Here is a 27,110-nt window from a genome sequence, read left to right on the forward strand (position 1 = left end):
CAGGTGTGGACCATCACATTGATTATGTTAACTTTTATAGCATCCATTGCCTTGGCATTCAAGCATTGTGACATGTCGACATAACAATCTCCACAATGAGTCGCACCGAGACTTCTGCCCTTGCTGTAACCTTAATACATAACCCAAAATGCCAGGAACAAAAACCTGAGCAAAGTGTAACCAAGTGCTAAACTAAACAAGTACACCTTTCACTGTGATCTGAAGAGCACTATTCTTGGGCTCTGGTGGGCTAAGTTTCACATCATTTAAAGATGGTGACCAGCATTTTGAATGGCACCTAGAAGCAATCTGGAAGCCAGGGAAGGAATCAAAGCCTTGATGTTACGGGGTAGTGTCACTCAGGAGGTGGGCAACTGTGTTCTGACGTACACAAGTGGTCTGCAATGGTTGTGCTATGTTCATTATATAGTATAGACTGAGCCACAGTGATTAAACATTGCACACAGACAGCTGATTTGCTGTCAGTTGATGTCCCTTCTGGAACCCCACTGATCCTCATATATTTCCTTGTTTACAGAGATATCTACTCTCCATGCGCCAATAGTGCACTATTCACCAACAGCGTAGTGGCAGGGCACTCGCAAGTATAGTCAGGAATGAAACAAAATTCATCTATATACTTATTTCAGAGCCTCACCCATGTCATGACTCCCTGGTTTATTTGTTGCTAGGTTGTCCAGCTTGAAGATAGAATTTTAAGACTGGCAACTCCTTCAAAACTCATGTTTTCTGGAATTAGATGGATATTTTAAAATATAAAATTGGGGCTTGCCAACCTTAATGGCGTCCAAATCCTATAAACTCTTATCTCACTTTCCCTTTTCCCTTCTCAGACTTTTCCTCTGCCATCTGATCTAACCCTTTTCCGATTTTGCTGTTCCCACCTTTGCTGAAAAGGATCTTTCTGGTACTGTTTCATTCTCACAGTGCCATGGCCACTGTCTCTCCCTGCATGGTCCCACAAACTTCAAGTGGAAAGGATTCCTCTAGCCACACACTATACAGTGAAGAATGCAAGCCACACTCCATGAAGTTTGAAGTGTTTTCAAAGGGGTGTTTCAGGACCCACTAGGGAGAACGTGTTAATGAAACCCTTGTTCATTCTTACAGCATTAAACAGTGAAGCGTGGTCTTGGGTTTTATGTTATCACTGGTTTACTCCCATTGTAACAACCACCATTAAAAATACAAGAAGGAATAGCAATCTCATCTCATTAAAATTAACACAGTTCAGTGATTTTAACTATGAACAATTCCTCCTATTTGTAGAATCTTTCAGCTCGTTGTTATACCAACCAGTGACTTCAGCAGGAATCTTGAAGACCTCTTATTACAGTTCTTTTAACAATCTAGTTTGTACCAGTCTATTTGACTCAACTTTTGCTTACTTTTATAAACAATTTCATGTAACAGGCTGAGTAGGATTTACGTAACATTGGACAACTTAGAGTACTGATCTTTACACAAGTTCAGTAACTTTATGGTGCCATGCATCTAGATTATATGCAGACAGAGGCATTGTCTTCCTAAATTGCCGGGGGGTGCTTAACCCCCGCTCCGCCCCAGGCCCTGCCCCCACTCCACTGCTTCCCCCAAGATCCCACCCAGCTCTGCCTCTTCCCACCCCCCTCCACCTTTGCCCTGCCCCATTCTGCACCCTCCCCTGAGTGTGCCCCACCCTAGCTCCTCCTCCTTTCCCCCAGTGCCTCCTGCATGCTGCTGAACAGCTGATCCATGGCAGGCAGGAGGCACTGGGAGGGAGCGGAAGGAGCTGATCAGTGTGGCCGCTGGTGGGCAGAAGGTGCTGGGGGGAGGGGGTGGAGCTGATTGGGGGGCTGCCAGTGGGTGCTGAGCACCCACTATTTGTGGAGCACCCACAGAGTTCGCGCCCATGTGTACAGCGATAATAGACCTAGTGGTGGAGGAATTAGAGCTGAGAAGACTAGGAGATGCATTAGAACTGTCAAAAGAACTATTAAAGGCTTGGAATCATGAATATCCAAGAATTACACCAACATTTTTTCCCTTTAGACCATCCACTTTTGACTCATGCTATTCTGCTACACATTACAAAATAAGCAAATTGTAATGTATAAACTATAAGCAGTGGGTTTTCTTACCTGGCCAACAGATGCCCTCAAAGTCTTGGCCTTTCCTATCCTTCACAAAATACCCCTTCTTTTTGGCCTCAGAGTATAGGGTGTACATGGGATCAACCTTAATGTGAGGATCTATAATGACGACAAGCTGCCACCGAAAGAGATGAGAAGACACCATTAGCATCAACTGTTCAGCATGTTACAGAAAGAGCTCAGTCCTGAGTCAGGTTAAGGCCCGGGCAGTCACATTTTTTAAAAAGGAGTTACTGGCCCTTCTGCATACTTACTATACATATGTAAACTAGCTGATTTCACAAGACAAGTAGCAGTGCATGCTGGTCTACCTGAAATAAGGGTCAGTACTATACCACATGCTTCAGAAGATAGTAACCTCCCCACCCCTAAAAACAATATAATACAACATTACACATTTGATGAGGTGGGAAAATAAATTTCTCCCTGATCGTTTTGGTGACTAGTTTCTTCCCTAAACCATAACATTTAATTACTGTGACAAAGTCAGGCTGGACTGTTGTAATTGGAGTGATGGAAGGCAGGGATATTAGGCCTAGAATGAAAAAGGCCCTTTTTCGTGCAAGCTGAAAAGAAATTATCTCCGGTCAACTAAGGACACCTGGGACCTGCCTGGGACATTTAAAAACCCCTCTCCTGGTGGGAGAGTGGGAGGAGAGACAAGCTGCTGCAGGATTAGTGGTAGCAGGGAAAAAGGCTTCTCCAGGGTGAGAGGGTGCTCTTCTCCCTCCAGGGGAAACCACCAAACAGACTGCCTATTTAGGAGAAGGATGGACACCCTGGCGGCCAATAACAAGGCAACACCACCCCCGTCAAGAAGGGGTAGGAAAAGGTATTCCCCCATACTTTGTATTATGCATTTGTTTCTTTTGTTTGGTAGAGGAGTACTCCTTGGGCCTGCCTTGAAAATATTGATAAATAAACCCAGAATGGGAAGCCCAACACTACCCAGAATGGGGCTGATTTACTTCAGGCCCCACCATCATCAGAGGGGGAAGCACTAAGCGTGGTGAGATGGAAGAAGTGCCCTGCCACATTACACATTGTGACAGCATATGCTATTATGGTCACCACTTATTATGATAAATCTTGTATAAAGTGTGCCTTGTGAGGTATCATTGGGAAAAGTTATAGTCTGCTGAATATTATTGCCCTGTTAAAATGTGTGTATCAACACTGAATACGGAGTTATGAGATTTTGCTGTATGTTTGCTACTGAAACACGTTGTGAGTCTGAGGAATGCCCACAGACTAGCTCTTTAGAAATAACAAAAGACCTATAAACAAAGGGCTGGCATGTCATCCCCAGAGACACCTCAAGCTGCATGCACACAGTAGGTGCAAGCAAGAATTTGCAATTCATATGGAAATCTGAGTGCAGAGCACATAGGCAATGGAGTTGCCTGACCTCATGACACAGCAAGAACTTTTCCAGTGAAAAGGGTCAAGATACATGTGAAACTGACAGAGTGGTCAAGTTGGGTATGATCCATAACTTAACAAGAGACCATAGAGGACTCCTGCCTCCCCATACTCGGGAGGATATGTGACCTAAGTTCCCTCCAAGGTGCGCGCCTGCATGGCCACGCAGGAGGCTACCAAGAGGCACGCACTTAACTCCCCCAGCCCTGGAGCTGCTGCGGCAGGGAGAGGAGCCTCGGCCCCAGCCGCGGAACTGTTGTGGTGGGGAGAGGACTGTGGGGAGTCCTCTCTCCCCGCCGCAGCCCAGGGCATCCTGCACCTCAAACCCCTCATCCCCGGCCCCACCCCACAGCCTGCACCCCCAGCCAGAGCCCTCACCCTCTCCCGCATCCCAATTTCCTGCTCTAGCCCTCAGTCTCCTCCGCACCCAGAACCCCTCATCACTGGCCCCACCCCAGAGCCCGCACGCCCAGCCAGAGCCCTCAGCCCCTGCACCCCAACCCTCTGCCTCAGTCTTGAGCCTCCTCCCACATGCCAAACCCCTCGGCCCCCCCCACCACACATCATCTCAATATTGGTGTACATAACGAAATTCATTCTGCACATGAATGGGAAAAATTAGAGGGAACATTGCATATGACCGCCCCACATGTCTCCTCTGCCCAGTGACCCCCCTGCCCTCCGCCCAGTCTTGGGCTGCGGCGCTCTCCCTGCCCCACATTACCTGCGGGGAGGAGGAGTGGCAGAGAGGGGCTCTGTCCTTCTCTCCCTGTGTCTCCTCTCTGCATATTCAGCAGCTCTCCCCAGCAGCTGGGAAGGGAGCATGATGCAGCGGCTTCCGCCTGAGAGAGCCTGACTGGAAGGCAGCAGCAGCCTGCTTCCTACTGAGGTCTGGCTGCCTGGGACAAGGCTGAGCATGCCAGGGGTAGGGAGGGGGAGATGGCTTGTTTGGCCCCTGTCCCCAGCAACAAGACCTGGGCGGGGGGCAGCCCACTGCCAGCCCAGCTGCTGGGGTCGGGGCCAAGCAACCTGGAGCCCCCTTCCCGCCCGGTATGATTCTGGCTTGCTCAGTCTCTGTCCCTGGCAGCTGAGCCCAGGCCCTGGGGTCACTGCTGACTCCCAGCCAGGCTCTCTCAGGCTTCTTGGTACTCAGTGTGATATTGCAGAAGCTGTTTTGTTACTGGCTTGGTGAATCTAATAATAGAATAAACCACTAGTCTGCGAGATTGTCTGCCCTATTCCTTGCGGTCTGCCCTGAATATAGCATTCTCAGTGTAGCCCATCCAGGCACCTGGTCACAATATAAAAAGAGGGAACAAAGGCCCCTGGCCACCTCTCTTCTCTCTCATCTTTACTAAAACAAGATTGATTGTAAGACTTGGAACTGGGGAAGATTGATCCCCAGGCTGGGAAAGGCAACCAGCCGGTGTACTAAGAATTGAACTGCCTGCAACAGCCAGAGGGATGAGAAAAACTGGTTGCTTCAAATTTAGCCTTGGTAAAGTTTAAGAAACAGCTTGTAGTTTATATCTTTTATTTATTTTTGTAACCAATTCTGATCTTCAATTCCTACTCCACTAGTAATCACTTAAAATCTATCTTTCTGTAGTTAATAAACTTATTTTAATGTTTTATCTAAACCCAGGTGTTTTTGGCTGAAGAGTTTGGGGAATCTATGCAAATTAGCAAGGGCCAGTGCATATTAATTTTGTTTGATAAAATGACAAATTTAAGAGCTTGCACTGACTAAGCGGGTCTTGAGCAGTGTAAGACGCACATTTCTGGGGTGCAAGGCTGGGACCAGGGATAAACGGTTGTCATTCTATATGTAATTCAAGAGTGGCTGGGCATAAAACTCTGGTAGCTAGTTGTCTGGGGGTGAAATACATATTAGAGACTGGGTGAGTGGGCAGAGTGGCAACTCATACAGCAAAGCAGCGCACACTGTATGCCAGACTGGAGAATTAAGGGGGCACAGCTATTCTATGAGCTGGATTGTACTTTGGGGGGTGTCATACCCATATCTTAACATGCATAACAAATATCAATTATAAAATTTTCCTGACTTTTAAAAAAAATGTGACCATTTTATTTTGCTTAGGTGCCTTCTGCAGCCATTAAATCCATGGATGGAAGAGGTGCTACTATGTAACTTACTATGACTTCACTACTTTAACACTGCTCCAACAATCATTGGCTTTTGGCTGAGATCAACTATTGTATGAGTTCATTAGTTGGTTACATATCCTCTAGATCCTGCACTTGTATATTTAATACACTTATAAGTCCTTACATCTAAGGACTATACAGTAAAAGCAGAAATCAAGATTAACCAACCTGAACAGACTGCCAACCACAGCCAAAGGATCTGACACAAGGGCAAACTCAGTAGCTCTTAGGCAACCAATCCCACCAAACAAGAAGGAACAATTCCCAGTTAACATAAATAGGGGAGAAAAAGGATTGTCAATATGAAAAAGAAAGCAAAAACAGAGAAAGGGGCTTAACAATGGTTCCAGGTTGCCCGTTGAAATAAACAGACCTTCCTTTATGACCTAAACACGGCCAAAAGGACGGCAGTGAAACCTCCTGTAAGATGAGTTTCACATAGTGCAGCCTAGACCAAGAAAGCTTTGTTCTCCGCCTTATGCTAACTAAGCAAAACACTAGTAAGAACTGACCCACCACAGCCAATAGTAACTGCTGGTGGGGACATGGAATGAGATACGTTTGCTCAAGTATTTAGGGCCTCCCTTGATTATGCTGTATTATGACATTTTTCTTCTTCCCTCTGTACAGTGTACCTTGCGTTTTTTCCTCTTGAGCAGTTCCTGCATCCTTTCGGGGTGTTGGAATTTTTTCTTGTCCCACGTGAAGTACATCTTGCCCTCTGTGTGCTCTATGTCCAGCCATATAACATCATAAGGGATGTCATGCTCATCAAAGCCAGCGTCTACTGCCTTTATATCCTGCTCATCCTCATAGTTCCAGCGGCACTGGTGGTAGCCCAAGGAAAAGAGTGGAGGCAGGGCTTGAGTGCCTAGGAACAGATATGAAATTAGAAACTAAGCCAATAAGCATAATAATGGTATTTCCTTTCAGGGTTACCTTGAATCTTTGGAAAAGTCAATGGGATTGGCATGGCTGAAATCACATGCAACTGTTTGAAACTGAAGCATACGGTTCAGTCCAGAGCATAATTTTCACATTTTGAGTTTGTAACACCAGAAACTAAGATCATAACAAAAATTATGGACAGGCTTAACTTTAGCAGAAGCTGCTGTAATTATTTATATCATATCGGTGAGAAAACATACTGTTACAGGGTGCCATAACAATGCAGTGTTATTCTATTATTATTCGCCATGCTAAAATTTTTGTTGAAGTTTTAAAACTATTGTGGGTGAATTTAATTCTCATTAACATGAATGACTAACAAGATCAGGCTTAGTGGAGAAAGCCATTGTAATCTTCCTACCAGTACACCTCAAGAATGATTTGTAATTCCCTTATTCTGGCACTTGAGCAGAAACTAATATTTGTTTAGTAATAGAAAATCAAACAGGTTCTTTAGGTGCAACAATACCAGAGGGTCACATTTTTTTGAAACATTTTCATTTTGTGGACCTCAGCTTTGAGAGACAGTCTTGTGAACTATCTGCCCTCCCATTCATGACCAAATGGACCACTTCTCCTCCTATTCATGATCAAATAATATCCCAGTGGCAATTGCTTATGTGGAAAAGTAACATTAGGAAAGTTTGTGTGCTCTTAACTGTCTTAAATGTAGTAAGACAAAGTGGGTGAGGTTATAACTTTTATTGGACCAACTTCTGTTGTCTCTTTCACCAAGCTTTTGAGCTTACCTCATGGAGCTCTTCTTCAACCAACTGAAGTTGGTCCAATAAAACATATTACCTCACTCATCTTGTCTCTCTAATATCCAGGGACCAATATGGCTACAACAACACTGCCAATAATGTAGTAAGTAATTTTTCCTTTATAAAAAGTTAGTCACACTGTCTCCACTTTTGCTCTTCTGTCTCCCCTTGGCCATGACCCTTTGTCACCTGGCCTCTTTCGTCTCCTATTCCCTGCACTTGCTTTTCTGTCACTTTGCTACCTCCTCGCATGGACACACTGGCCAGCTACCATCTCCTCCTCCTGCTCCCTTAGAGGTACTATCCAGTTGCTTTCTCCCACTGGTGCTTGGTAGCGCCACTTGCTAGGATTTTCTCCTGTTTCCTCTCTTCCCTCATGGAAGAGCAGCCTCAAGTAGTAACAAATAGATTGGCTTAACGTTTCCAGATATGTTTAGAGGCCAAGCCTGGACACCTGTAGATGCTGTTGAAAACAAGGATGAAAGCCATCTTTTCACAGAACACCAATAAGTGCTCTGTGAACCACATTTTGGGAACGGCTGTCCTACTTCATTCAATGAGATAAGTAAACATTAGTGCACTTTTTGTTACAACATGTCCAGCAGGTAATTGTTCCACATTATTTAGGTGATGACAGGGAACCTCAGTAATGAAAGTACAATACTGTTTCTTCACTGATGCAAGATAATACCTGTCAATTGTGCATACTGCTTGAAGATATCAAAAGGGGTGGGTCCCATTAGGAGGAAAACATCAATTATTCCACTTTCTGACATCCAGTGCACATCAGTTTGAGGCACCACTCTCCGCTTAGTTATGTCTGGAGGGGATCTGGATGGTACATGCTTTGAAAGAAACAAAAAGTAGAATCTGAAGCCCTCTCTCTACCAAAGATTAATTTTACAATCTCTCCATTGATTGTCCAGACCTCAATATTTCTCTCTGATTTTTATATAATTAAATCTAAATCGTGTATTTTTGACCATGATAATGCAATATCTTATTTTACTGTCTCATTTTAATAAGTAAAACTAATGTTGGATGTGAAATCACAACTATATCCTTGTTCCCTGAATATCAACAATGTAGTCACATGAAGTATTGGGGGGTGGGGGGTGCGAAATACCAAGAATTTCTAAATTCCATGGTTTGATAAATGCTAGCTAAAAAACGTTCAATATGTTTTCTGCACTTGATTGTGTCGGATATTTATTTTTATGGATTTCTCTTGCAGGATTTGAAGTACTTCAACATTTTCTTTTCTTATATGGAATTTATTATGTGATTCCTGCATCTTGTCTTCTGAAAAATGCATCCTTGTGATCATGTCTAAAGTTCATTAAAATAAATGGGGAAGGAGAGAAAACAGAGTTACAATTCCTGATTCACTGAGGCAAAAGGTGAACATGAAATTACACTATCAGATTGCCCTGTACAGGAGTATTTTAATTTCTTATTGAACTCCTGGGCAAAATACCATGCATCTCTCACCTCCATTACAGCTTTTGTATTAATCTCCACTACAGTTTCTGAGGAATTCAGCCAGAAGATCCCAGAAGTTCTGTCAGGTTTATGTGCTAACAGAAAGGGCACTGAACCATAAATGCCCATTTTGTCATAGATCTTGTGCCCATAGACATCCAAGTTAAAAAGCCGGTAGGCATCATCATCACTGGAATGAACAAACAAACGTTACTTGTAATCATTACTCACTGGGCCAAGTTAAACTCTGCTGTAAATCTACTGAACTCAAAGGCATTACAGCATGGATTAATATGGTGTATTCTTTATTATTGTCTATCATTTATCAGCAAGATACAACATGTGGCATGGATGACCATTTCTTTCGCTTTGCTCAAAGCTAGCTGTATCAAATTATATCTCTTGCTGTCATTGACACTGCTTCTGATGTGGTCTTATCCTTACCCTATTAACACCCACCTTCCCCATTTTTCTGCTTAAATCCCATAGAGCCGTCTGGAGCTGCTCTTTTATGTATTTTAGTAAAGTATATTCTTTTTAAACCTGAGAAATACCCATGCAGAATTGGCTGCACAGAAACATAATAGAAAACAGGAAGAGGCAGCGGCAGCACTGTGGAGTTGGAAGCAGAGCAGCCTACACCTTGGGGACAGATGCCATCATTTTATGTGTTGCTACCATTAGAACAAAATACAAAATGTACTGTATACTGTACTGTGTGACAGGGTCAGACCAGATGGCTACAGGAGAGTAACAGAAGGCAGATATATTAGCCCCAGGTTAAGTAGGTCCCTTTTCCCTGGGTAAGGTAACAGGGAAGGTTCCAGAACAATCAGGAACCTTCTGGAGACAATTAAGACAGACAGGCCAATTAGCCTGTCAATCAAGAAGCCAGTCAAGAAGCTGCTTTTAAGGCAGGGTAATCAGCGCACCTGGGTTTAAAAAGGAGCTCACTTCAGTTTGTGGTGCGCATGTAAGGAGCTGGGAGCAAGAGGCGCTAGGAGGTGAGAGTGAGAATGCATACTGTTGGAGTACAGAAGAGTATAAACATTATCAGATACCAGGAGGAAGGTCCTATGGTGAGAATAAAGAAGGTGTTGGGAGGAGGCCATGGGGAAGTAGCCCAGGGAGTTGTAGCTGTCACACAGCTCTTCCAGGAGGCACTCTAGACAGCTGCATTCCACAGGGCCCTGGGCTGGAACCCGGAGTAGAGGGCAGGCCCGGGTTCCCTCCAAACCTCCCAACTCCTGGTCAGACACAGGAGGAGTTGGCCTGGTCTGTGGGTTCACGAAAACGGCCAAACTGAGGGCTGCCGTGAAGCTCCTAGGCGAGCAAATCCGCCAATAAGCGCAAGACCCACCAAGGTAGAGGAGGAACTTTGTCACAACTGGTATATGTCATACACATCTCAAGCTTTGTTTGAATTAAATCATCTGGAAAACTTTATGGCTTCTCCATTACAGAACTTATAAAGTTTTCTTTAGTTATTCACCAATCCACCTAACACCTAAACTGCAGTAACCACTCTAATTTGGGGAAAAAGGATCCCACTCCTTGTGGTCATTCAGTCTTGGATTTCCTCACATCACACCACTGATATGTCTGTTATGACTCGCAATGGCCCTCCAAACAACAATCCGGTGTGCTCAGTTAAACTGTTGTGCAAATCTAAATGTTCAAAGGTGACATCAGGACAAAGATCATCGGCATTTGTTCCCATTGGATATTCAAGTTTCAGATGTGCTACCCCTCCTAATTATTCCCAAAATCAGAATTATAGCCTTCTTTAGAAGCAAATCAGTTAGTCTTTTACCTGGTGTTTTTGAGGAGAAGTGTTTCTGCATGCTCTGGTATTCCATAGACATGTTCACATCCATGCAAAGAAAAATCCAAGCCTATGGAAGTGGGACCTGTAGGAACAGTATTAAAATACAACATCCCTGAGTTGTGCTCTCATCATGGCCTAACTTTAAGAAATAGATCAAAACATACTAATTATAAAAATGTTCTGTTTACTAATTGCTTCAAACTTGATTTGAGGGTCACCTCCATTATTATATACTTACTATATAGGAAAGTTTTCTAGGGGTACTTGTTTGTAAATTTGTTGTTTATAAATTTTTATCTAATCATGAAGGGCAAAAGGAATTAATTTATAGTAAAAAATGTCAAAACTTGCAGGTTACTTTATTTTTATCAAACTAGTCTCTATTATGCAATAAAACTGTTTACAATTTCTATTTCAATTCCTGCAAGCTCTGCCCTGCGGCAGAAGCAGTGCAACAAGGTGAAGTAAGAAAGTCAGTGCTCCCTCTTTTCCAGCACTGCTTTCCTGTTTTAGCCTCAGGAGAGGCAGCAGCAGAGCACACACATGTCTTAAACAAGTCACATCAACTCTGTCAGCTAAATGATTTTATTTTATCTGTGTAAATCCAGAGCAACCCCAACAAAGTAAATGGGGTTACTTCAGAGTGACGCACACAAAAATCTGACCGTATGGACTTTATTCCCCAGGGAATCCATGACTTCAGTGGCAGCTGTTACAAAAATGCAGCCTTACGTATTTTATACCAGTTCATGCAACATTCTTTAGATCGCAAGTTTTATATTTCACCAAGGATAAGATATGGGACTTTACTCACTTCTTAGACGAGCTTTAGCCAAACAAACAAAATCATTGTATATTGATCTTCGTGCCTTTGAAAGATTTTGGGTTGCAAGTCCTGGAGACTGAAATTCTCTTTCTTTCCACAGAGCAGGTACAGCACAGGCAACAGGAGTCAGAGCTTCCCCATACTGTGCCACCTGTGTGCCTCCTCAGCCATGACCTAGACAACCTCTAGAGAAGGGAGGTTGCAGCAATTTGGTTTCCATGGCCCAGATCCACAAAAGGACTTAGACATTGTGATGCTGAGCATCGTGGCTCCTAACTTTTAGGGGCCTGGCAAATCTCAGGAACAACACTGCAATCCACAAAGCATGAGTTAGGAGCCTGGGCTCCTATACAGTGAATGAGAGATAGGCACCTTAGACTGCAGTCCACAAAGCCAGTGTGGTAGGTGGGGAGCTGCCTAACCTAGCCAGTGGGAGAAAGTCCTAAGTCCTGCCCCTCTCATGGAGAAAGGCACCTAAGTCTGGGCTGCAGGGAGGTGCCTTGCCCTGTTAGTAATCCACAAACCAGGGAAGATAGGTATTCATCCCCGTAAATCGTGTGTGGGGCCCACAACAAAACAGCTGGGTGTAGGATCTCCCCTTCAACCTTTAGCCTAGTAGATAGAGTGCTCACTCAGGATGTAAAAGATCCCTGGTTTGAGTTCCCTCTCCTCCTAAGCAAGAGAAGGAATTTGACCAGGGATTGTCCACTTTCAGGTGAGTGCTCTAACCACTAGGCCATACAGTCATTCTAACTCTTTCTCTGGCCCAATTTATATATAATTGTTCAATTAAAGTGGAACAAATTAAATAGGTGAGACTGAAGGAGCCCTACATCAGAATATTCTATTGCCTAGGGCCCTCCCCACAGTGGGGGCTAATCCCAGTTCAAATTCCTTCTCCCCCACAGGAAGAAGGGGAGCTTGAACCAGAGGTTAGCCATAGCCTGGGTGAGTACCCGGGCCACCAGGCTAACAGTTATAAGGGAGCTACCTTCCTCTTCCTTTTCTTCCCCTCCCTCCCAGGCTGTTTTATGTGAACTCAGCTGAGGAGCCCAATCCTGCAGCCTTTGAGCATGCCTACGGGATCTGGGCTCCTGTACGGGACTTAGACAGCTGAATGTCTCTCTTTCCCAGTTTGTGAATTGCTCTGGGGCTGACACAGGAGACAGACATCTGGACGCCTACCATGAGGCGGCAGTGCACATGCTCAGGCAGGAGATAGGCACCTGGGCACCCTAGCGTGAGGCTGCAGTCTGCATGCCCAGAGGCAAAAACTTAGCCATCTACAGGGTTAGGTGGCAGCTGCGTGGGAGTTCTGTGGATCACAGTGGTACCTAAAAATAGGACTTAGGCACCTAAGTACCTTTGTGGATTGCACCGCAGGCCCAATCAATCGTTGGCCTCTCTACTGGGTCTGCTAACTTAGTGCCCACTGTGATAAAGGCTTATGTGATAATGTTTTATGTCATGCAGAGCCTGGCCCATTAGGAAATGGATTGAGTTAACCCATTCATTTCATGTAGAACACAACAGGTTATTATGAATTTGTTCATTACTAATTTAGGCTGGAATTGAACCAGTGACCTAGAGAGGTCTATAATCCATTAATAATATTATTAATGTATCCCTTGAGCCTTCCAGTAGGAAAAAAAGAGTGAGATGGATAACCATTAAGTAGTTAAACAAAAAGGCAGATAGAAATATGAGCACATTCTTATGCAAACCGGTAAAGTTGTTTTCAGTTCTAGGCTTAATTTTACCGTTAGCTTTGATGTCTAAAAAACTGCCAAATTCCTCTTGCCAGAGACCCAGATCCTCTTGATTTTCCTACATGTATAAAAATAAGCAATTAACTTAGCCAACTGCGCTTGTTTACAGAACATTTTATTTATGAGTGATACACATGTATTCTCTTGAGGTGTTTCAGAGTAACAGCCGTGTTAGTCTGTATTCGCAAAAAGAAAAGGAGTACTTGTGGCACCTTAGAGACTAACCAATTTATTTGAGCATGAGCTTTCGTGAGCTACAGCTCACTTCATCGGATGCATACCGTGGCAGGCCAGTCCTTGCCTACAGACAGCCCTGCAACCTGAAGCAAATACTCACCAACAACCACATACCACACAACAGAACCACTAACCCAGGAACTTATCCTTGCAACAAAGCCCGTTGCCAACTGTGCCCACATATCTATTCAGGGGACACCATCACAGGGCCTAATAACATCAGCCACACTATCAGAGGCTCGTTCACCTGCACATCCACCAATGTGATATATGCCATCATGTGCCAGCAATGCCCCTCTGCCATTTACATTTGTCAAACTGGACAGTCTCTACGTAAAAGAATAAATGGACATAAATCAGATGTCAAGAATTATAACATTCATAAACCAGTCGGAGAACACTTCAATCTCTCTGGTCACGCAATCACAGACATGAAGGTCGCTATCTTAAAACAAAAAAACTTCAAATCCAGACTCCAGCGAGAAACTGCTGAATTGGAATTCATTTGCAAATTGGATACTATTAATTTAGGCTTAAATAGAGACTGGGAGTGGCTAAGTCATTATGCAAGGTAGCCTATTTCCCCTTGTTTTTTCCTACCCCCCCCCAGACGTTCTGGTTAAACTTGGATTTAAACTTGGAAAGTGGTCAGTTTGGATGAGCTATTACCAGCAGGAGAGTGAGTTTGTGTGTGTGTGTGTGTGTGTCCCCGGGAAAGGGGTGGGGGGGGGTGAGAAAGCCTGGATTTGTGCTGGAAATGGCCCACGTTGATTACCATGCACATTGTAGGGAGAGTGGTCACTTTGGATGAGCTATTACCAGCAGGAGAGTGAGTTTGTGTGTGTATGGGGGTGGGGGGGTGAGAAAACCTGGATTTTTGCTGGAAATGGCCCACCTTGATTATCATGTACATCGTAGGGAGAGTGGTCACTTTGGATAAGCTATTGCCAGCAGGAGAGTGAGTTTGTGTGTGTGGTTTTTGGAGGGGGGTGAGGGGGTGAGAGAACCTGGATTTGTGCAGGAAATGGCCCACCTTGATTATCATACACATTGTGAAGAGAGTTGTCACTTTGGATGGGCTATTATCAGCAGGAGAGTGAGTTTGTGTGTGGGAGGGCGGAGGGTGAGAAAACCTGGATTTGTGCTGGAAATGGCCCAACTTGATGATCACTTTAGATAAGCTATTACCAGCAGGACAGTGGGGTGGGAGGAGGTATTGTTTCATGATCTCTCTGTGTATATAATGTCTGCTGCAGTTTCCACGGTATGCATCCGATGAAGTGAGCTGTAGCTCACGAAAGCTCATGCTCAAATAAATTGGTTAGTCTCTAAGGTGCCACAAGTACTCCTTTTCTCTTGAGATGGTTATTTACTTGATATGTTGTTGAATGTAGGTGGAATATGGGCCAAAAAACACTTCAGGTTTGGGCGAGGCCTGTGAACCCTGAAGAACTGATGTTCTGGTGGAACACTACTGTTCTCTGCTGCAGTACAAAAGAGCAGCATAGATTCCAAGGCCAGAAGGGACAACTGTAATCATCTAGTCTGAGCTCCTGATATAACACAGGCCACAGAACTTACCTGAAATAATGCCTTGAGCATAGCTTTAAAAAACATACATCCACTAAAATCCTCGGTAAATTGTTCCAATGGTTAATTACTCTCATTGTTAAAAATGTCTATCTTGTTTCCTGTCTGAATTTGTCTAGCTTCATCTTCCAGCCATTGGATCGTGTTATACCTTTCTCTGCTAGATTGGAAAACCTGTTAAATATTTGTTCCCTGTGTAGATTCTAACAAACTATCTATCACTGTAAGACATGTTTTCTAATCCTTTAATTATTCTTGTGCCTCCTCTCTGAATCTTCTCCTGTTTATTCATCTTGAATTATGGATACCAGAACTGGACACAATATTCCAGTAGTAGTCGCACCAGTGCCAAACATAGGGGTAAAATAACCTCTGGGCTCCTATGCAAGATCCCCCTGTTTATGCATCTGCAGGATTGCATTAGCATCTTGGGCCACACCATCACATGGGGAGCTCATGTTCAGCTGATTATCCACATGGCCCCACCCCAAATCTTTTTCAGAGTCACTGCTTCCCAGGATGGAGTCCCCCATCCTCTAAACATAGCCTATGTTCTTTGTTCCTAGATGCATACATTTAGCGGTATTAAAAACACTTAGTTTGCATGTGCCCTGTTTACCAAGTGATCCAGATTGCTCTGATCCAGTGATCTGCCCTTTTCATTATTTACCATTTCCTCAATTTGTGCATCATGTGAAAACTTTATTGGTGATGACCTGAGGTTTTCTTCCAGGTCACTGAAGGTCAGGTCATTAAATAATGTAGAGCCAAGAACCTAGCCTTGCGGGAACCCACTGGAAACACAGCCACTTGATCATAACTCCCTATTTACAGTTACATTTTGAGACCTATCAGTTAGCCAGCTTTTAATCCATTTAATGTGCCAAGTTAATTTTATGTTCTAGTTTTTTCATCAAAATGTGAGGTACCAAGTCAACTGCCTTACAGAAGGACAACACTTGACTTGGTACTGCACAAAAAGATCTTAAAAACTCACAAAGCAATACAGATACTATTTCAACATATTTGATCCTGAGCTCCCAGGACAAGCCAGGCAATGGATAAGCCTCCTAGAGTCTGCAGCCCTTATAGGAGTCTTGAGCTTGTTAATGGCCTCCCTCAATTCTTGAGCCCTGTGCCCTACTATTCAATCTCCTTGAATTTAATCTTTGTAATATTCTTTCTGGTTTTCTTTTTCACACTCACTTCAGCATAAAATGAGCTTGCCCTCTGTGACAGTCTGTTCCCTTATGTTCACCCCTTTTACAAGACTAGGATAAATTTTGTACAAAGCATACTTTGTAAGGTATCATTTGAAAACTCAGGCTTTGTTGATTATTGTCTTGGTAAAATATGTGTGGCAACATTGTATATACAGTTGTAAGATTCTACTGTATGATATTAAGACAGGTTCTAACATGTTCTGGAGGGCAGCCACAAACCAGTTCCCCAGAGACAAAAGGCTAGCCAACGCCTCAGCCAGGTGTCAATGAGATTAAGTGGACCATCACCTGAGTGGCCACTCCTTGGCAGGAGAGGGGATGTGGGCTAAAAACCCTACATTTTGACAAAGAAGCAACCTGAGGTTCCTGCCCCCACAGACTTTCTGTCTACTGAATCTCAGCTGGAGATGACTGTTGCACAAGAGAAAAGGCTATAAGGGGAGATCATCTCTTCCAAATCATCTCTCCCTTGCTCTCTACCCAGGGCATCATCAACACCTGAAGAACAAAGGAAGCATCATTGGACTGGGGAAGAGATCCTGACTGAAAGAGGTTCAGCCAGTAAGGCTGCTGGAACTTGTGGTGAGAGACTTTTGCTTTGTATTCACTTAGCTTGTTAAGTTAGGTGTTAGTTGCATTTTACCTTTTATTTCCTTGTAATAATTTCTGACTTTTATTCCTTATTACTTGTAATCACCTAAAATCTATCTTTCTGTAGTTAATAAATTTGTTTTATTGTTTTACCTAAACCAGTGTGTTTGGGAAACTCCATTTGGGGTAATAAGATTTGGGCATAGCATTTTCTATTAATAAAGGACAGACTTCATATGAGCTTGTATTGTCCAGGAGAATACTAGGCAGTACAAGACGCACATTTCTGGGGTAGGTCTGGGACTGAAAATTTGCTAGTGTTGCTCCGCAGTTTGATTCAAGAGTGGCTGATCATAGCACTCATACAATGTAGGTCGGAGTGGTTTACATCCTGGAGGCTGTGTGTGAGCTGATCAAGAGTGGTTGCTGTCACAGCAAAGCAGTGTAAAAGACACCTCAAGTTGGAGAATTGAGGGGACACAGCTGTTTATCAGTCCAGATTTGTACTCTGGGTAATGTCACACCCTCCTGCACCAATTCTGACCTCCTATGACCTCCTAGGAGCACTCTCATTGGTCCACATCTAAGGTTAACCTGGAATGGGTTCCAAGGTAGGATATAGGTGGAACCTCCTATAGCCTCTCCTCTTGTCAATTATAACAACATGGTGGAGCAAACAGCCATCTGCACACACTGTACTAACACAGCCTACTCAGAAACAGATGTGTGTCTTTATCCACTGCCAGGATCAGGACTCTCTTCAAAGAGAATCCTGCAACAGTACCAGGGATGTATTTGGATGAGAATATGCCTCTGGCCTATTTAACACAATTTTATACAGGTAAAACGTGGGCCTCAGGCTCCTGGCAAGTTGCCGGTGTGGCCTCAGTTTGGCTGTTTGGAAACCCCTGCCATAACACCAGCCCATGCCATAGAAACATATAGTTTGTATTCATGACAACTGATCCATCCTTCCCACGGGGTACTAATGCCAGAATCAAACCAAGCTTGGGTTACCTGCGAGGAGTCAATTGATGTGTCCTCTTTCTTTTGTGCTGTAGTTTTGCTAATGAAAACAAATGAGCAGAAATAACCTGTTAATTGAGAGGATTTCAGATAGAAAACTTTAAAAACTGCAACACCTCCTACAATATCTGGAACTTTTAGCTTTTGACTTTTCTGAAAAGGAATCATGTGTGTTGAGATCTGTAGTTGACAAGTGATTTTAGTATTTAATTTCTTACAGTGATCTTCTTTCCAAACCAGAGCTAGTTTGGGTTATTCTGTTGAACTGGTCCCTGAGGTTTCTACAGTTACTTCTAATAATGTCAGCATTTTCCCCTTTTTATCCCCGCATAGAAGATTTTCAGACTAGATATTTTTGTGTGTTCTGTCATGCAGAGGGCTCTTTGTCAATTACAAGAATTTTTTGGAAGTAATTATTTTCCCTAGGGTAGAGGTAGAGTTATCTACCATGTTGCTTTCTCAGCTCTGCAGACTAGCCCCACATTACCATTTCCCCTGCTTTATGACCCCTCATTCTTCCAGTATCTTGCGACGGGCTGGAGTGCTAAATATTGCAGCTATATGATGAATGATGCCTTCATAAGGAGCTGGTTCAGCTATAATGAGGATGAGTAGATAAAATTAAGAACCTGATCAAATGAGATACTGGGCCCCCTCAACTCCCCAGTAAAGTCAAGGGGAATTAAGGATGCTCAGCATCTTATAGAATTGGCCCAGAAATAGGATAAAGAGGCAGAATGAATGGGTTCAAACAGCTTTAAGTTAAACTGGTCCAGAATCCCTTCATCAAAGATTCAAGGAGATGAGAGCCCCTTTGGCAAATGCTCTAGCTGAGTGGCTCTCAACCTTTCCAGACTACTGTACCCCTTTCAGGAATCTGATTAGTCTTGCGTACCTCCAGGTTACACCTCACTTAAAAACTACTTGCTTACAAAATTAGACATAAAAATACAAAAGTGTCACAGCACACTATTACTGAAAAATTGCTTACTTTCTCATTTTTACCATATAATTATAAAATAAATCAATTGGAATATAAATATTGTACTGACATTTCAGTGTATAGTATGTAGCAGGGATGGCCAAACTTACTAACCTTCTGAGCCGAATACGACAATCTTCAAAAGACTGAGAGCAGGGATGTGCCTGCTGGGGCTCAGGACTTCAGACCTGTGGCGTAGTGGTTGGGCTAGGGGCTTCTGCCCTGCGGGATTGGGGGGTCTCAGGGCCTGTAGGGTGTGCCTGCCAGGGTCCCCAGCAGGTGCCTCCTGTGGGGCTGAAGCCCCGAGATCCTCCCCCCTTCTAGGCAGAAGTCCCTAGTCCCACCATCCCGTCACAGGTCAGAAGATCCAAGCTCCGCTCAAACAGTCTGGTTGGTGGAGAATGGGGTGGGGGGGGAGATTGTGGGGGGGCTCCGAGAGCAGTACTTTTACTGTGAAAGGGCTGCAGTTTAGTCACTCCTGGTATATAGAACAGTATAAACAAGTCATTGTCTATATGAAATTTTAGTTTGTACTGCCTTCACTAGTGCTTTTCATGTAGTCTGTAATAAAACTAGGCAAATATCTAGATCAGCTGATGTACCCCCTAGAAGACCTCTACGTACCCCCATGGGTACATGTACCCCTGGTTGAGAACCACTGCTCTAGTTGAGCAGGTTTCAATGTTTGGGGTGCCCTCAATCAGGGAGAGGATGGATGTGGCCTCACAGGATCAAATTCTGTCCTGACTTCAGTGGGATCTCACAGGGAGTAAGTCAGAAGAGAGTCTGTCCTTAGTTGCTGTGCTGGTACTTTTCTGAATGTCAGAGCCAAGAGCACTGCACATTGACAGTAGCATTACAAATGGTGGCACGGCAGTATTTCTGCTGATCTGAATTCTTGTTGGTTTATTTTCAGCAGCATCACAAACACTGCACACTGTGGAATATAGAGATATCACACCTGTTTTGGGGTGGCGGTTGTAGATGCTCGAAGTACAACAGGCCACTGGTGTTCACACTCAGTATAGTCTCACCCTTGGACTCTAGTTCTATCTGGAATGGATTTGCTGTGATATGAAGTTTGCGGTCCTCCCCGACACATGTCAGTACCAGAATACCTGCCTCCTTCTGGGCTATAGAGAGCCTGGCAAATTAAAAAAAAAAAAAAAAAAAGGATAGGTAATGGATTTCCATAGGTTTTAGATAATTGTAGATAAACAACAAATTAGACAAAAGATAATTTAAGAATAATTGTGTAACATAAGGCCAAATCTTGAAACTGCTATTGAAGCAAAACTCCAGTCTCTTAAATAACTGTGGGTTTTGAGTAAGCACTAAGGACTCCTGGATCTGGCCCACAGACTGAATGGTGCAATAGCTGGCTACAAAGATTCCTTCAACATTCTCAACAGTTTTTATTTTCTCAATACAAATAGACAACACATTAGGTCAAAATGATGCATACTAAGGTCTAGCCCACTTTCTGGCTGGCTCATATAGTTACAGGTTTCACATATGAGGCTATATCATCTTCCTCAATGTGTAACATTTATCCTCAGGCACAAATTCGCCTTCATAAGCCAATTGCTTTTTTTCTATTCCTATAAATTCCTGATATTCATCAGAGGGATCAGCACACGCTGTTGAGGGGGAAGGGGTATAAGCAATTAATAGACTATATCACCTTCCAGAGCTTACCTCTGAGTGGTAGGTTCTTTTATGAGAACATCAGGGACTTCATACCGTGATTTGAGAGGAGCTACCTCATTAATTTTAAGCCTGAAAATGTTGCCTTCTATTGCATAGATTTCCACTAGGAGAGGAACCTGGAAACAAACAAACAGGTAGAGTAGCAGCTAGTGCTACACTGTGATAAAGGCATCGATTTATATTTTAATTCAGAAATTCTGGATCTCATATCACCAGACTTTTATTTTCTGAAAAAAATCTGTCTGCCTTCTGATCCAGTACAGTTTAGTAGGCACAAAACTGCACACAAACAGTCACTATGCATTTGAATTTGTACCAGATAGGTCTATTTCACTGTTTTTAAGAAACAAATATTCTTAGTTTGTAAGTGAAACTGGACTGAATTTTTTACAAAAAGCCAAGCTGGAGGCTTTGTTTAGCTTTTTTCAGGAAATTGCCACCATTGTCTTGGTGCAACTCCACCAATACCAACAACCGCGAGAGCACTAGTGTAGACAAGGCTTGAGGCTCAGGCATTTTATTGCCGTGCTGTTGAGAACTGCTGTGAGCCAGGTTAGGTGGCACTGTGTTAAAAATGTCAATGCCCTATCTACAGTAGTACTCCCAATGGTGCTTACACCGGTGGCGCTGCACAGTGGGAAATTAAAAAAAAAAAAGGTTGTAGGTATTACCTACCTAGTAGGTCTATAATTGATCTTTGTAATCTTGGTAATTCAGAGGTATGTGAAGTGGAGTGGAAGCCACATAACTCTCTCTCACCCCAAATAACTCCTTATCCCCCCCCCCCCATGTGTAGTGTCTGCTACATGCAGGGACCTTGAAGATTTTCACAATGTCGTTGTCCCCCGCCCCGTTTTCCCCCCCTCTCTTCTAGGATGACACCTGGAATGTTGGCCATCAATCTGTTGTACCTGAGGAGGAATGTCATTGTCATTCCTTCGATCAGGCTGTAGGGATTCCTGTAAGGCTGTTCCTCACCCTAAGAGCTTAATATGCTCACTTCATAGACTAGACCCTTTATGCTCCTGTTAGTGTGAGAGGCTGAATTTGTCTGATCCTGGATCTTTTGTATAGGAAATCACTAGGACCACGAGATAGCGAATGTCTTTGCTCATTTATCTTCCTTTTTTGTGAAATTTTGGGAAGGAAAACTTTCAAGACAAAATGTTATAGGATGCAAAATTCTTTTTTTGAAAACAACAGGAGTTATCATTTTTGCTAAAGTTTTTCAGTTGGCATGCAATACAACACACAAAGGAAATCACCTTGCTCTCACTCAGACTTGAATTTGTTATTTTGGAATGGGGGAGAAAGCCCTAAATCTAAAAAACCTTTTTCAAGTAAAAAGATGTCTGTTTAGGTTTTTTGTATTGTCACCAAAATGAAAAAAAATATTTAATTTCTTTAAATAAGCCTCTCTTTATATTCATATAAATTATCTGTAAAAACAAGGACATCTTTGTGATGATAATATTTTGCATTATATCACAGAACTACCTGCATCGAAGGATCTCAAATGACTTTACAAATGTGGGCAAATATTATCAGTCTCATTTTAAAGAGAGCCAGTAGAGAAAGGACCCAGTTTTCCAATTTACAGTCTCTTCTTTTACCATTACCTCCCTTATTGTGTGAGATCTCACCTTATTCTCCTCATTAATTATTTGGAGTTTGACACTATCATTGCATAAAGTAACCGAATCCAACAATGCTTGATACAAGGACTTCCCAGAATGCAAAAGTTTCTGACGCCTGCAAAGACAGACAATTATTGTTGGCCTCTATAAATGTCATGGTTTACATGATGTTAGGGAATACTATATTAAATAGGAATTGTTTACTGAGGATAACTCTCTTGCATTTTTCATATACGTATTATGCAGTTCTCGGAGATGAAGGAATTCAAAGAATGCCATTACTTTTAATTGCATCTTTCCTTCACAAACTCTTAGTTGGCATCCTTCAGAAATCCAGTTATATTCACTACTTGCTATTTTTTCATTATGTTAAGACATTATTATTAATTATGTATAACACCTGGAAGCCCTGACCGGGACTAGGTTTCTGCTGTATCAGGTGCTGTACAAAGATAGAAAAAGACATGGTTCCTGTCCTGAAAAGTTTATAATATATCATGTGTATGAGTTACAAAAGAGAGTTTTTGAGTTCACAATCACTAAAAATATCAGTACAATTGTTTTTGCAATAATAGGGTTAACCCAAGTGCCCTGGCCAAATTCCAAGTTTGGCAATCATATTCTGCCTCCTTAACTTCCCCCTGCAGACAGTTTCAGATGGATAAAGTTTACTTCACTTCCTGTCACATTCCTGGTTTCAGATGTCATGGTAAATAGCTGCTGCATTTCATTGGTGGGTGAACCAATTCCCTTGTGTGTATGTAAGATTTATATGTATTTTGTATAGATTAGAATACGGTGGAGAAATATAGACTCATTTAAAAATGGTGTCTTTAAAAGCATGACCAAGAGGGGAACTAACATAAAAACTACAAATCAAGAAAAGCTATCCTGCTGTGCATAACTGGGCCTTTAGGATGGAATTCACTGCAGAAGAGAAACAAACATGTAAGGTTACAACCTTAGTCAGATGTATAATTGGCTAATTAGTACAACTAGAGGCAGTTACTTCTTTTCTCCACATAAAATCAGATAATAGTTGGAAAATGGATTCCAGGTAGATGCGGGAGAAGGGAAGGTTTATATTTGGAGTAATTTAATCAGAATAATAGGGCATGGAGTTCAGGTTTGATGTTAAACTAGGGCTATCGTTCAGGTTCAGCACCACTGAAATCCTCTGAGTTAGTCTTATAAAACTTTGGCCCCAAAGGGCAGAAATCTCAGGAGAACAACTGATCTCTGTGAGATTTCTGCCATTTTGGGACACAGAAGAACAATATCCAGAAAACAAGCCCCCTACAAGCTTATCCAAAGGTAAATAGCATAGGTGCTTGTTAAGATATAGAGATTCAAATTCAGACTTTTCTGGAATTTTGGGGGAGGATGAGATGATCCTGCATTTGAGATTTCAGTTTGACCCCATTTCTATTTAGAATATACTAATTATTTCCAAAAATGGTATTGCTCTTGAGTGGAAAGCTCTCCTTGAAAGTCGTATTCATTCTCAAACTTTGTGTATTCCTTGGTTGCTTTAAACTAAGGTAAGATTATGAACTGTAATTCATTTTTTGTTTTAACTTCAGTATTGTTGGCTTTAAAAAAACACCTCCCTTATTTAGAATCCTCGTTATAGATGTCCATGTAATATAATGAAATAAATCAATCGTGCCGAGTGTGAAAAATACACGTAGGTTGGAACCCACATCCTTACCTGTAGAAAGCAATGTGGTTGCAGTTCTTAAAGTTGCTTTTGTCCACAGCCTCATCTTGAACACTAAATAAAACGGAACATTTAAGAAGTCTGTTTTCTAAACACCTGTTAAATGATCAAATAATGACAGCACAAGAGCAGGGGGGATTAAAGAAAATGCTTACAGTTTACATAGCATTGAAATGCAAAGAGTATTGGAACTGAACCATTTTGAGCTTTCGTACTGAAATACATGAATTATTCTTATGGTTTTGAGTACTAAATGATTTCCATTTAAAACCTTGATATTTAGACACAAATCATTAAATCAGTGACTAAAAGAGCTGACTATTAGCACAAATAACTACTTGGGATCCTGCAGTTTGAGATGAGTTGTCCAACAGCAGTCTCAGTAACTCAGTTCATGGTCCACTTCTAGAGGTGGGAATAGAGAGGGAGAAACTCAGGAATGCCTTCTCTTGCCTCCCCAATAGCTGGCAGGGTGAGGACAGTGCTGGCTATGCCTGTTGAAGAGATGTAATAAATTCTACTGCTCAGCCATTGTGTTCTACCCCATTATCTCTCGAAGTAATTATTCTTCCCAAAGGCATAGTGGGTCTGATCCTAGTAGGTACTGAGCACATGCAACTCTCATCCACAGATGATCAAGCCTTTCAAGAACAGGCTGAAAGTTTCCAGACAGCACAACTTGGGTTGTGTGAGTCAGCCCTCTGAAGTATCATAGCTGAGCCCAAAGAATTCAGAAAAATAGATGCTAGTAATTAAGTACTGTGCTTTAATTAATGGCTAATTAATAACTAAATACCTACGTTATCCAAGAGAAAATAAGGCCAGAAGTTCTTACGATTCTAAAAACAGAAGTGTCTTACATCTTCCAACAGATTTTGATCTCACTTTTTGTCAATATCTAATAACTGTATAAAACATACATCCAACAAATTCAGATAGTTTTCTGAAAAATGTCAGCTCAATGCATAGCAGTGGTCAAAAAGACGAACAGAATCCTAGGAAATATTAGGAAAGGGATAGAAAATAAGACAGAAAATATCATAATGACAGTATATGAATACATGGTATGCCCACACCTTGAATATTGTGTCCAGTTTGGTTGCCTCATCTCATAAAGGATATAGTGGAACAGGAAAAGATTCAGAAAGGGCAACAAAGATGATCAAGGGTATGGAAAGGCTTCCACACAAGGAGAAACTAAAAGATTAGGGTTACTTAGCTCAAAAAAGAGACAGTTAAGGGGGAATATGGCAGTGGTCTATGAATAGATTGGAAAAAAGTAGAGAGTTATTTTCCTTCTCCACAGTATAAAAATCAGGGGTCACCTGACAAAAAGAGTAGGCAGTAGGTTTAATACAAATAAGAGGAAGTATTTTTTCATGCAATGCACAATTAACCTGTGGAACTCATTGCCATATGATGTTGTGATGGCCAAAAGTATAACTGGGTTCAAAAAAGAATTAGATTAATTCAAGGAGGATAGCTCCATAAATGGCTATTAACCAAGATGGCCAGGGATGTAACCACATACTTGAGATGAGCCTAAACCTCTGACTGCTAGAAGCTGGGAGGGGAAAACAGGGATGAATCACTTCAGCTGCCCTGTTCTGTACACTCCCATGGAAACTCGAATACTAGCCACTGCTAGAGACAGGATACTGGGCTAAATGGGCCATTGTCTGACTCAGGATGGCTGTGCTTATACATGCAACATACAAAATTGCAGATAAATGCAATCTATGCAACTATGGCCTGATTACAAAGAATATTATAGTCAATTCATGGATTCATACATTGTAAATCAGAGGGGACCATTATGATCAAGTCTGACCTACTACATAATATAGGCCAGAGAACTACACATGATTCCTGAATCAAGACCTAACTGCTGGTTGAAATAAACAAATACAATGGCAAATGTATTAATTAATCTGTATCATTACAGAGAGAGTTGGCAGTGACCCTTGTATTTAGGCTGCTTAAAATTTTTCATTATAAAACATTCTTTTGACCTTTTTTTGAGAAGTCTGAACACTTCCATTTTTTTGCAGTAGTCTTTGGATTTCCACAGGGAGAGAAACCTCAGGGTGGAGAAGTGCTTTTTCTTTGTCTCATTATGATGGGGTATACCAACCCCCTACTGGCCCAGCAGGAGTTAACCACTCACTGGGGGCTCAGAGGCCATGCCTCCTCACCCTTGCTGAGCATGCTCCAGCTGGAAGCAGGGTATAAAAGAAACCAGCTCAGCTCCGTATGGGCTGACTGAGCAGGAGAGTGGATGCAGGCTGTGAGCGCCTGCCAGGGCCCCAGACTGCAGAGGCTGAGTCCACTGCAGGACCCCAATCAATGGGAGACAGAGGGAGACAGGTGACTGCTGCCCCTGGGGAAACTGTTGGAGCTGGATTCAAGGGTAGGAAGTGGCCCAAGCAATGTGTTTGTTGAGGGAATCTGAAATCAGGACTACTGGTTCTACAAGGCCCTGGATCAAGACCTGGCAGAGTAGGGTGGGCCTGGGTCCCAAGTCCATTGGGAGGCAGAGCACTTAGGAACTGGAACATCTAAGTCCCCTTTGATAGTCTAGCCCTTAGTTCTTTAGCTCAAGTGGTGGAAGTCTATACTGATTTGTTCTGGTTCAAACCCTGATGGCAATGCATGAGGGAAAGATTCTTCCAGCTTGTAAGGGTTCCTCCATCTTGGGTCTGGGTACTCCCTTCCAGCAGTGTGTGGGGGAGTCAGTAGGTCAGCTGCATGTTGTCGGGAGGCCTGACTTGTGGTCCCAGCACTGCCCACTCTGTATTTCCAATCTCCAATGGAGGACCCAGCACTCAGCCTGTCAGCTGGTAGCCCGGGCCCCTGGATGGAATACTCACCAAAAGTCTAGCACTCCGGCCTCCTGAGTGCAGGCTGAGTATGGCCCATGATCTATGGCCCACAGCCTCCGCTGGGGCAAGCACCAAGATGTTTGCTTGCTCAAGCCCAGAATCTATAATCCTCTGCCTCCTGGTGGAGGAAATCAACAACAGGGGCAGGACT

At 42.8% G+C, this 27,110-nt stretch overlaps 1 protein-coding gene across 2 annotated transcripts in view; it reads right to left on the minus strand.

The window, feature by feature from the left end:
• GANC (glucosidase alpha, neutral C) overlaps nucleotides 1-27,110 on the minus strand; it is a 53,809-nt gene that overhangs the window by 25,105 nt on the left and 1,594 nt on the right. For both annotated transcript variants that reach the window (XM_073348622.2, XM_078853331.1), the window contains exons 2-12: nucleotides 24,069-24,131; nucleotides 22,364-22,472; nucleotides 20,709-20,836; nucleotides 19,972-20,154; nucleotides 18,020-18,068; nucleotides 13,353-13,419; nucleotides 10,752-10,848; nucleotides 8,948-9,128; nucleotides 8,148-8,301; nucleotides 6,380-6,615; nucleotides 2,142-2,268 (exon numbers count right to left, since the gene is read on the minus strand). In XM_073348622.2, the coding sequence (XP_073204723.1) occupies nucleotides 2,142-2,268; nucleotides 6,380-6,615; nucleotides 8,148-8,301; nucleotides 8,948-9,128; nucleotides 10,752-10,848; nucleotides 13,353-13,419; nucleotides 18,020-18,068; nucleotides 19,972-20,154; nucleotides 20,709-20,836; nucleotides 22,364-22,472; nucleotides 24,069-24,131 (1,394 nt within the window). The remainder of the gene's footprint in view (nucleotides 1-2,141; nucleotides 2,269-6,379; nucleotides 6,616-8,147; nucleotides 8,302-8,947; nucleotides 9,129-10,751; nucleotides 10,849-13,352; nucleotides 13,420-18,019; nucleotides 18,069-19,971; nucleotides 20,155-20,708; nucleotides 20,837-22,363; nucleotides 22,473-24,068; nucleotides 24,132-27,110) is intronic.

The sequence above is a fragment of the Lepidochelys kempii genome, chromosome 6, assembly GCF_965140285.1.
Source record: "Lepidochelys kempii isolate rLepKem1 chromosome 6, rLepKem1.hap1, whole genome shotgun sequence".
Classification (NCBI taxonomy): domain Eukaryota; kingdom Metazoa; phylum Chordata; order Testudines; family Cheloniidae; genus Lepidochelys; species Lepidochelys kempii.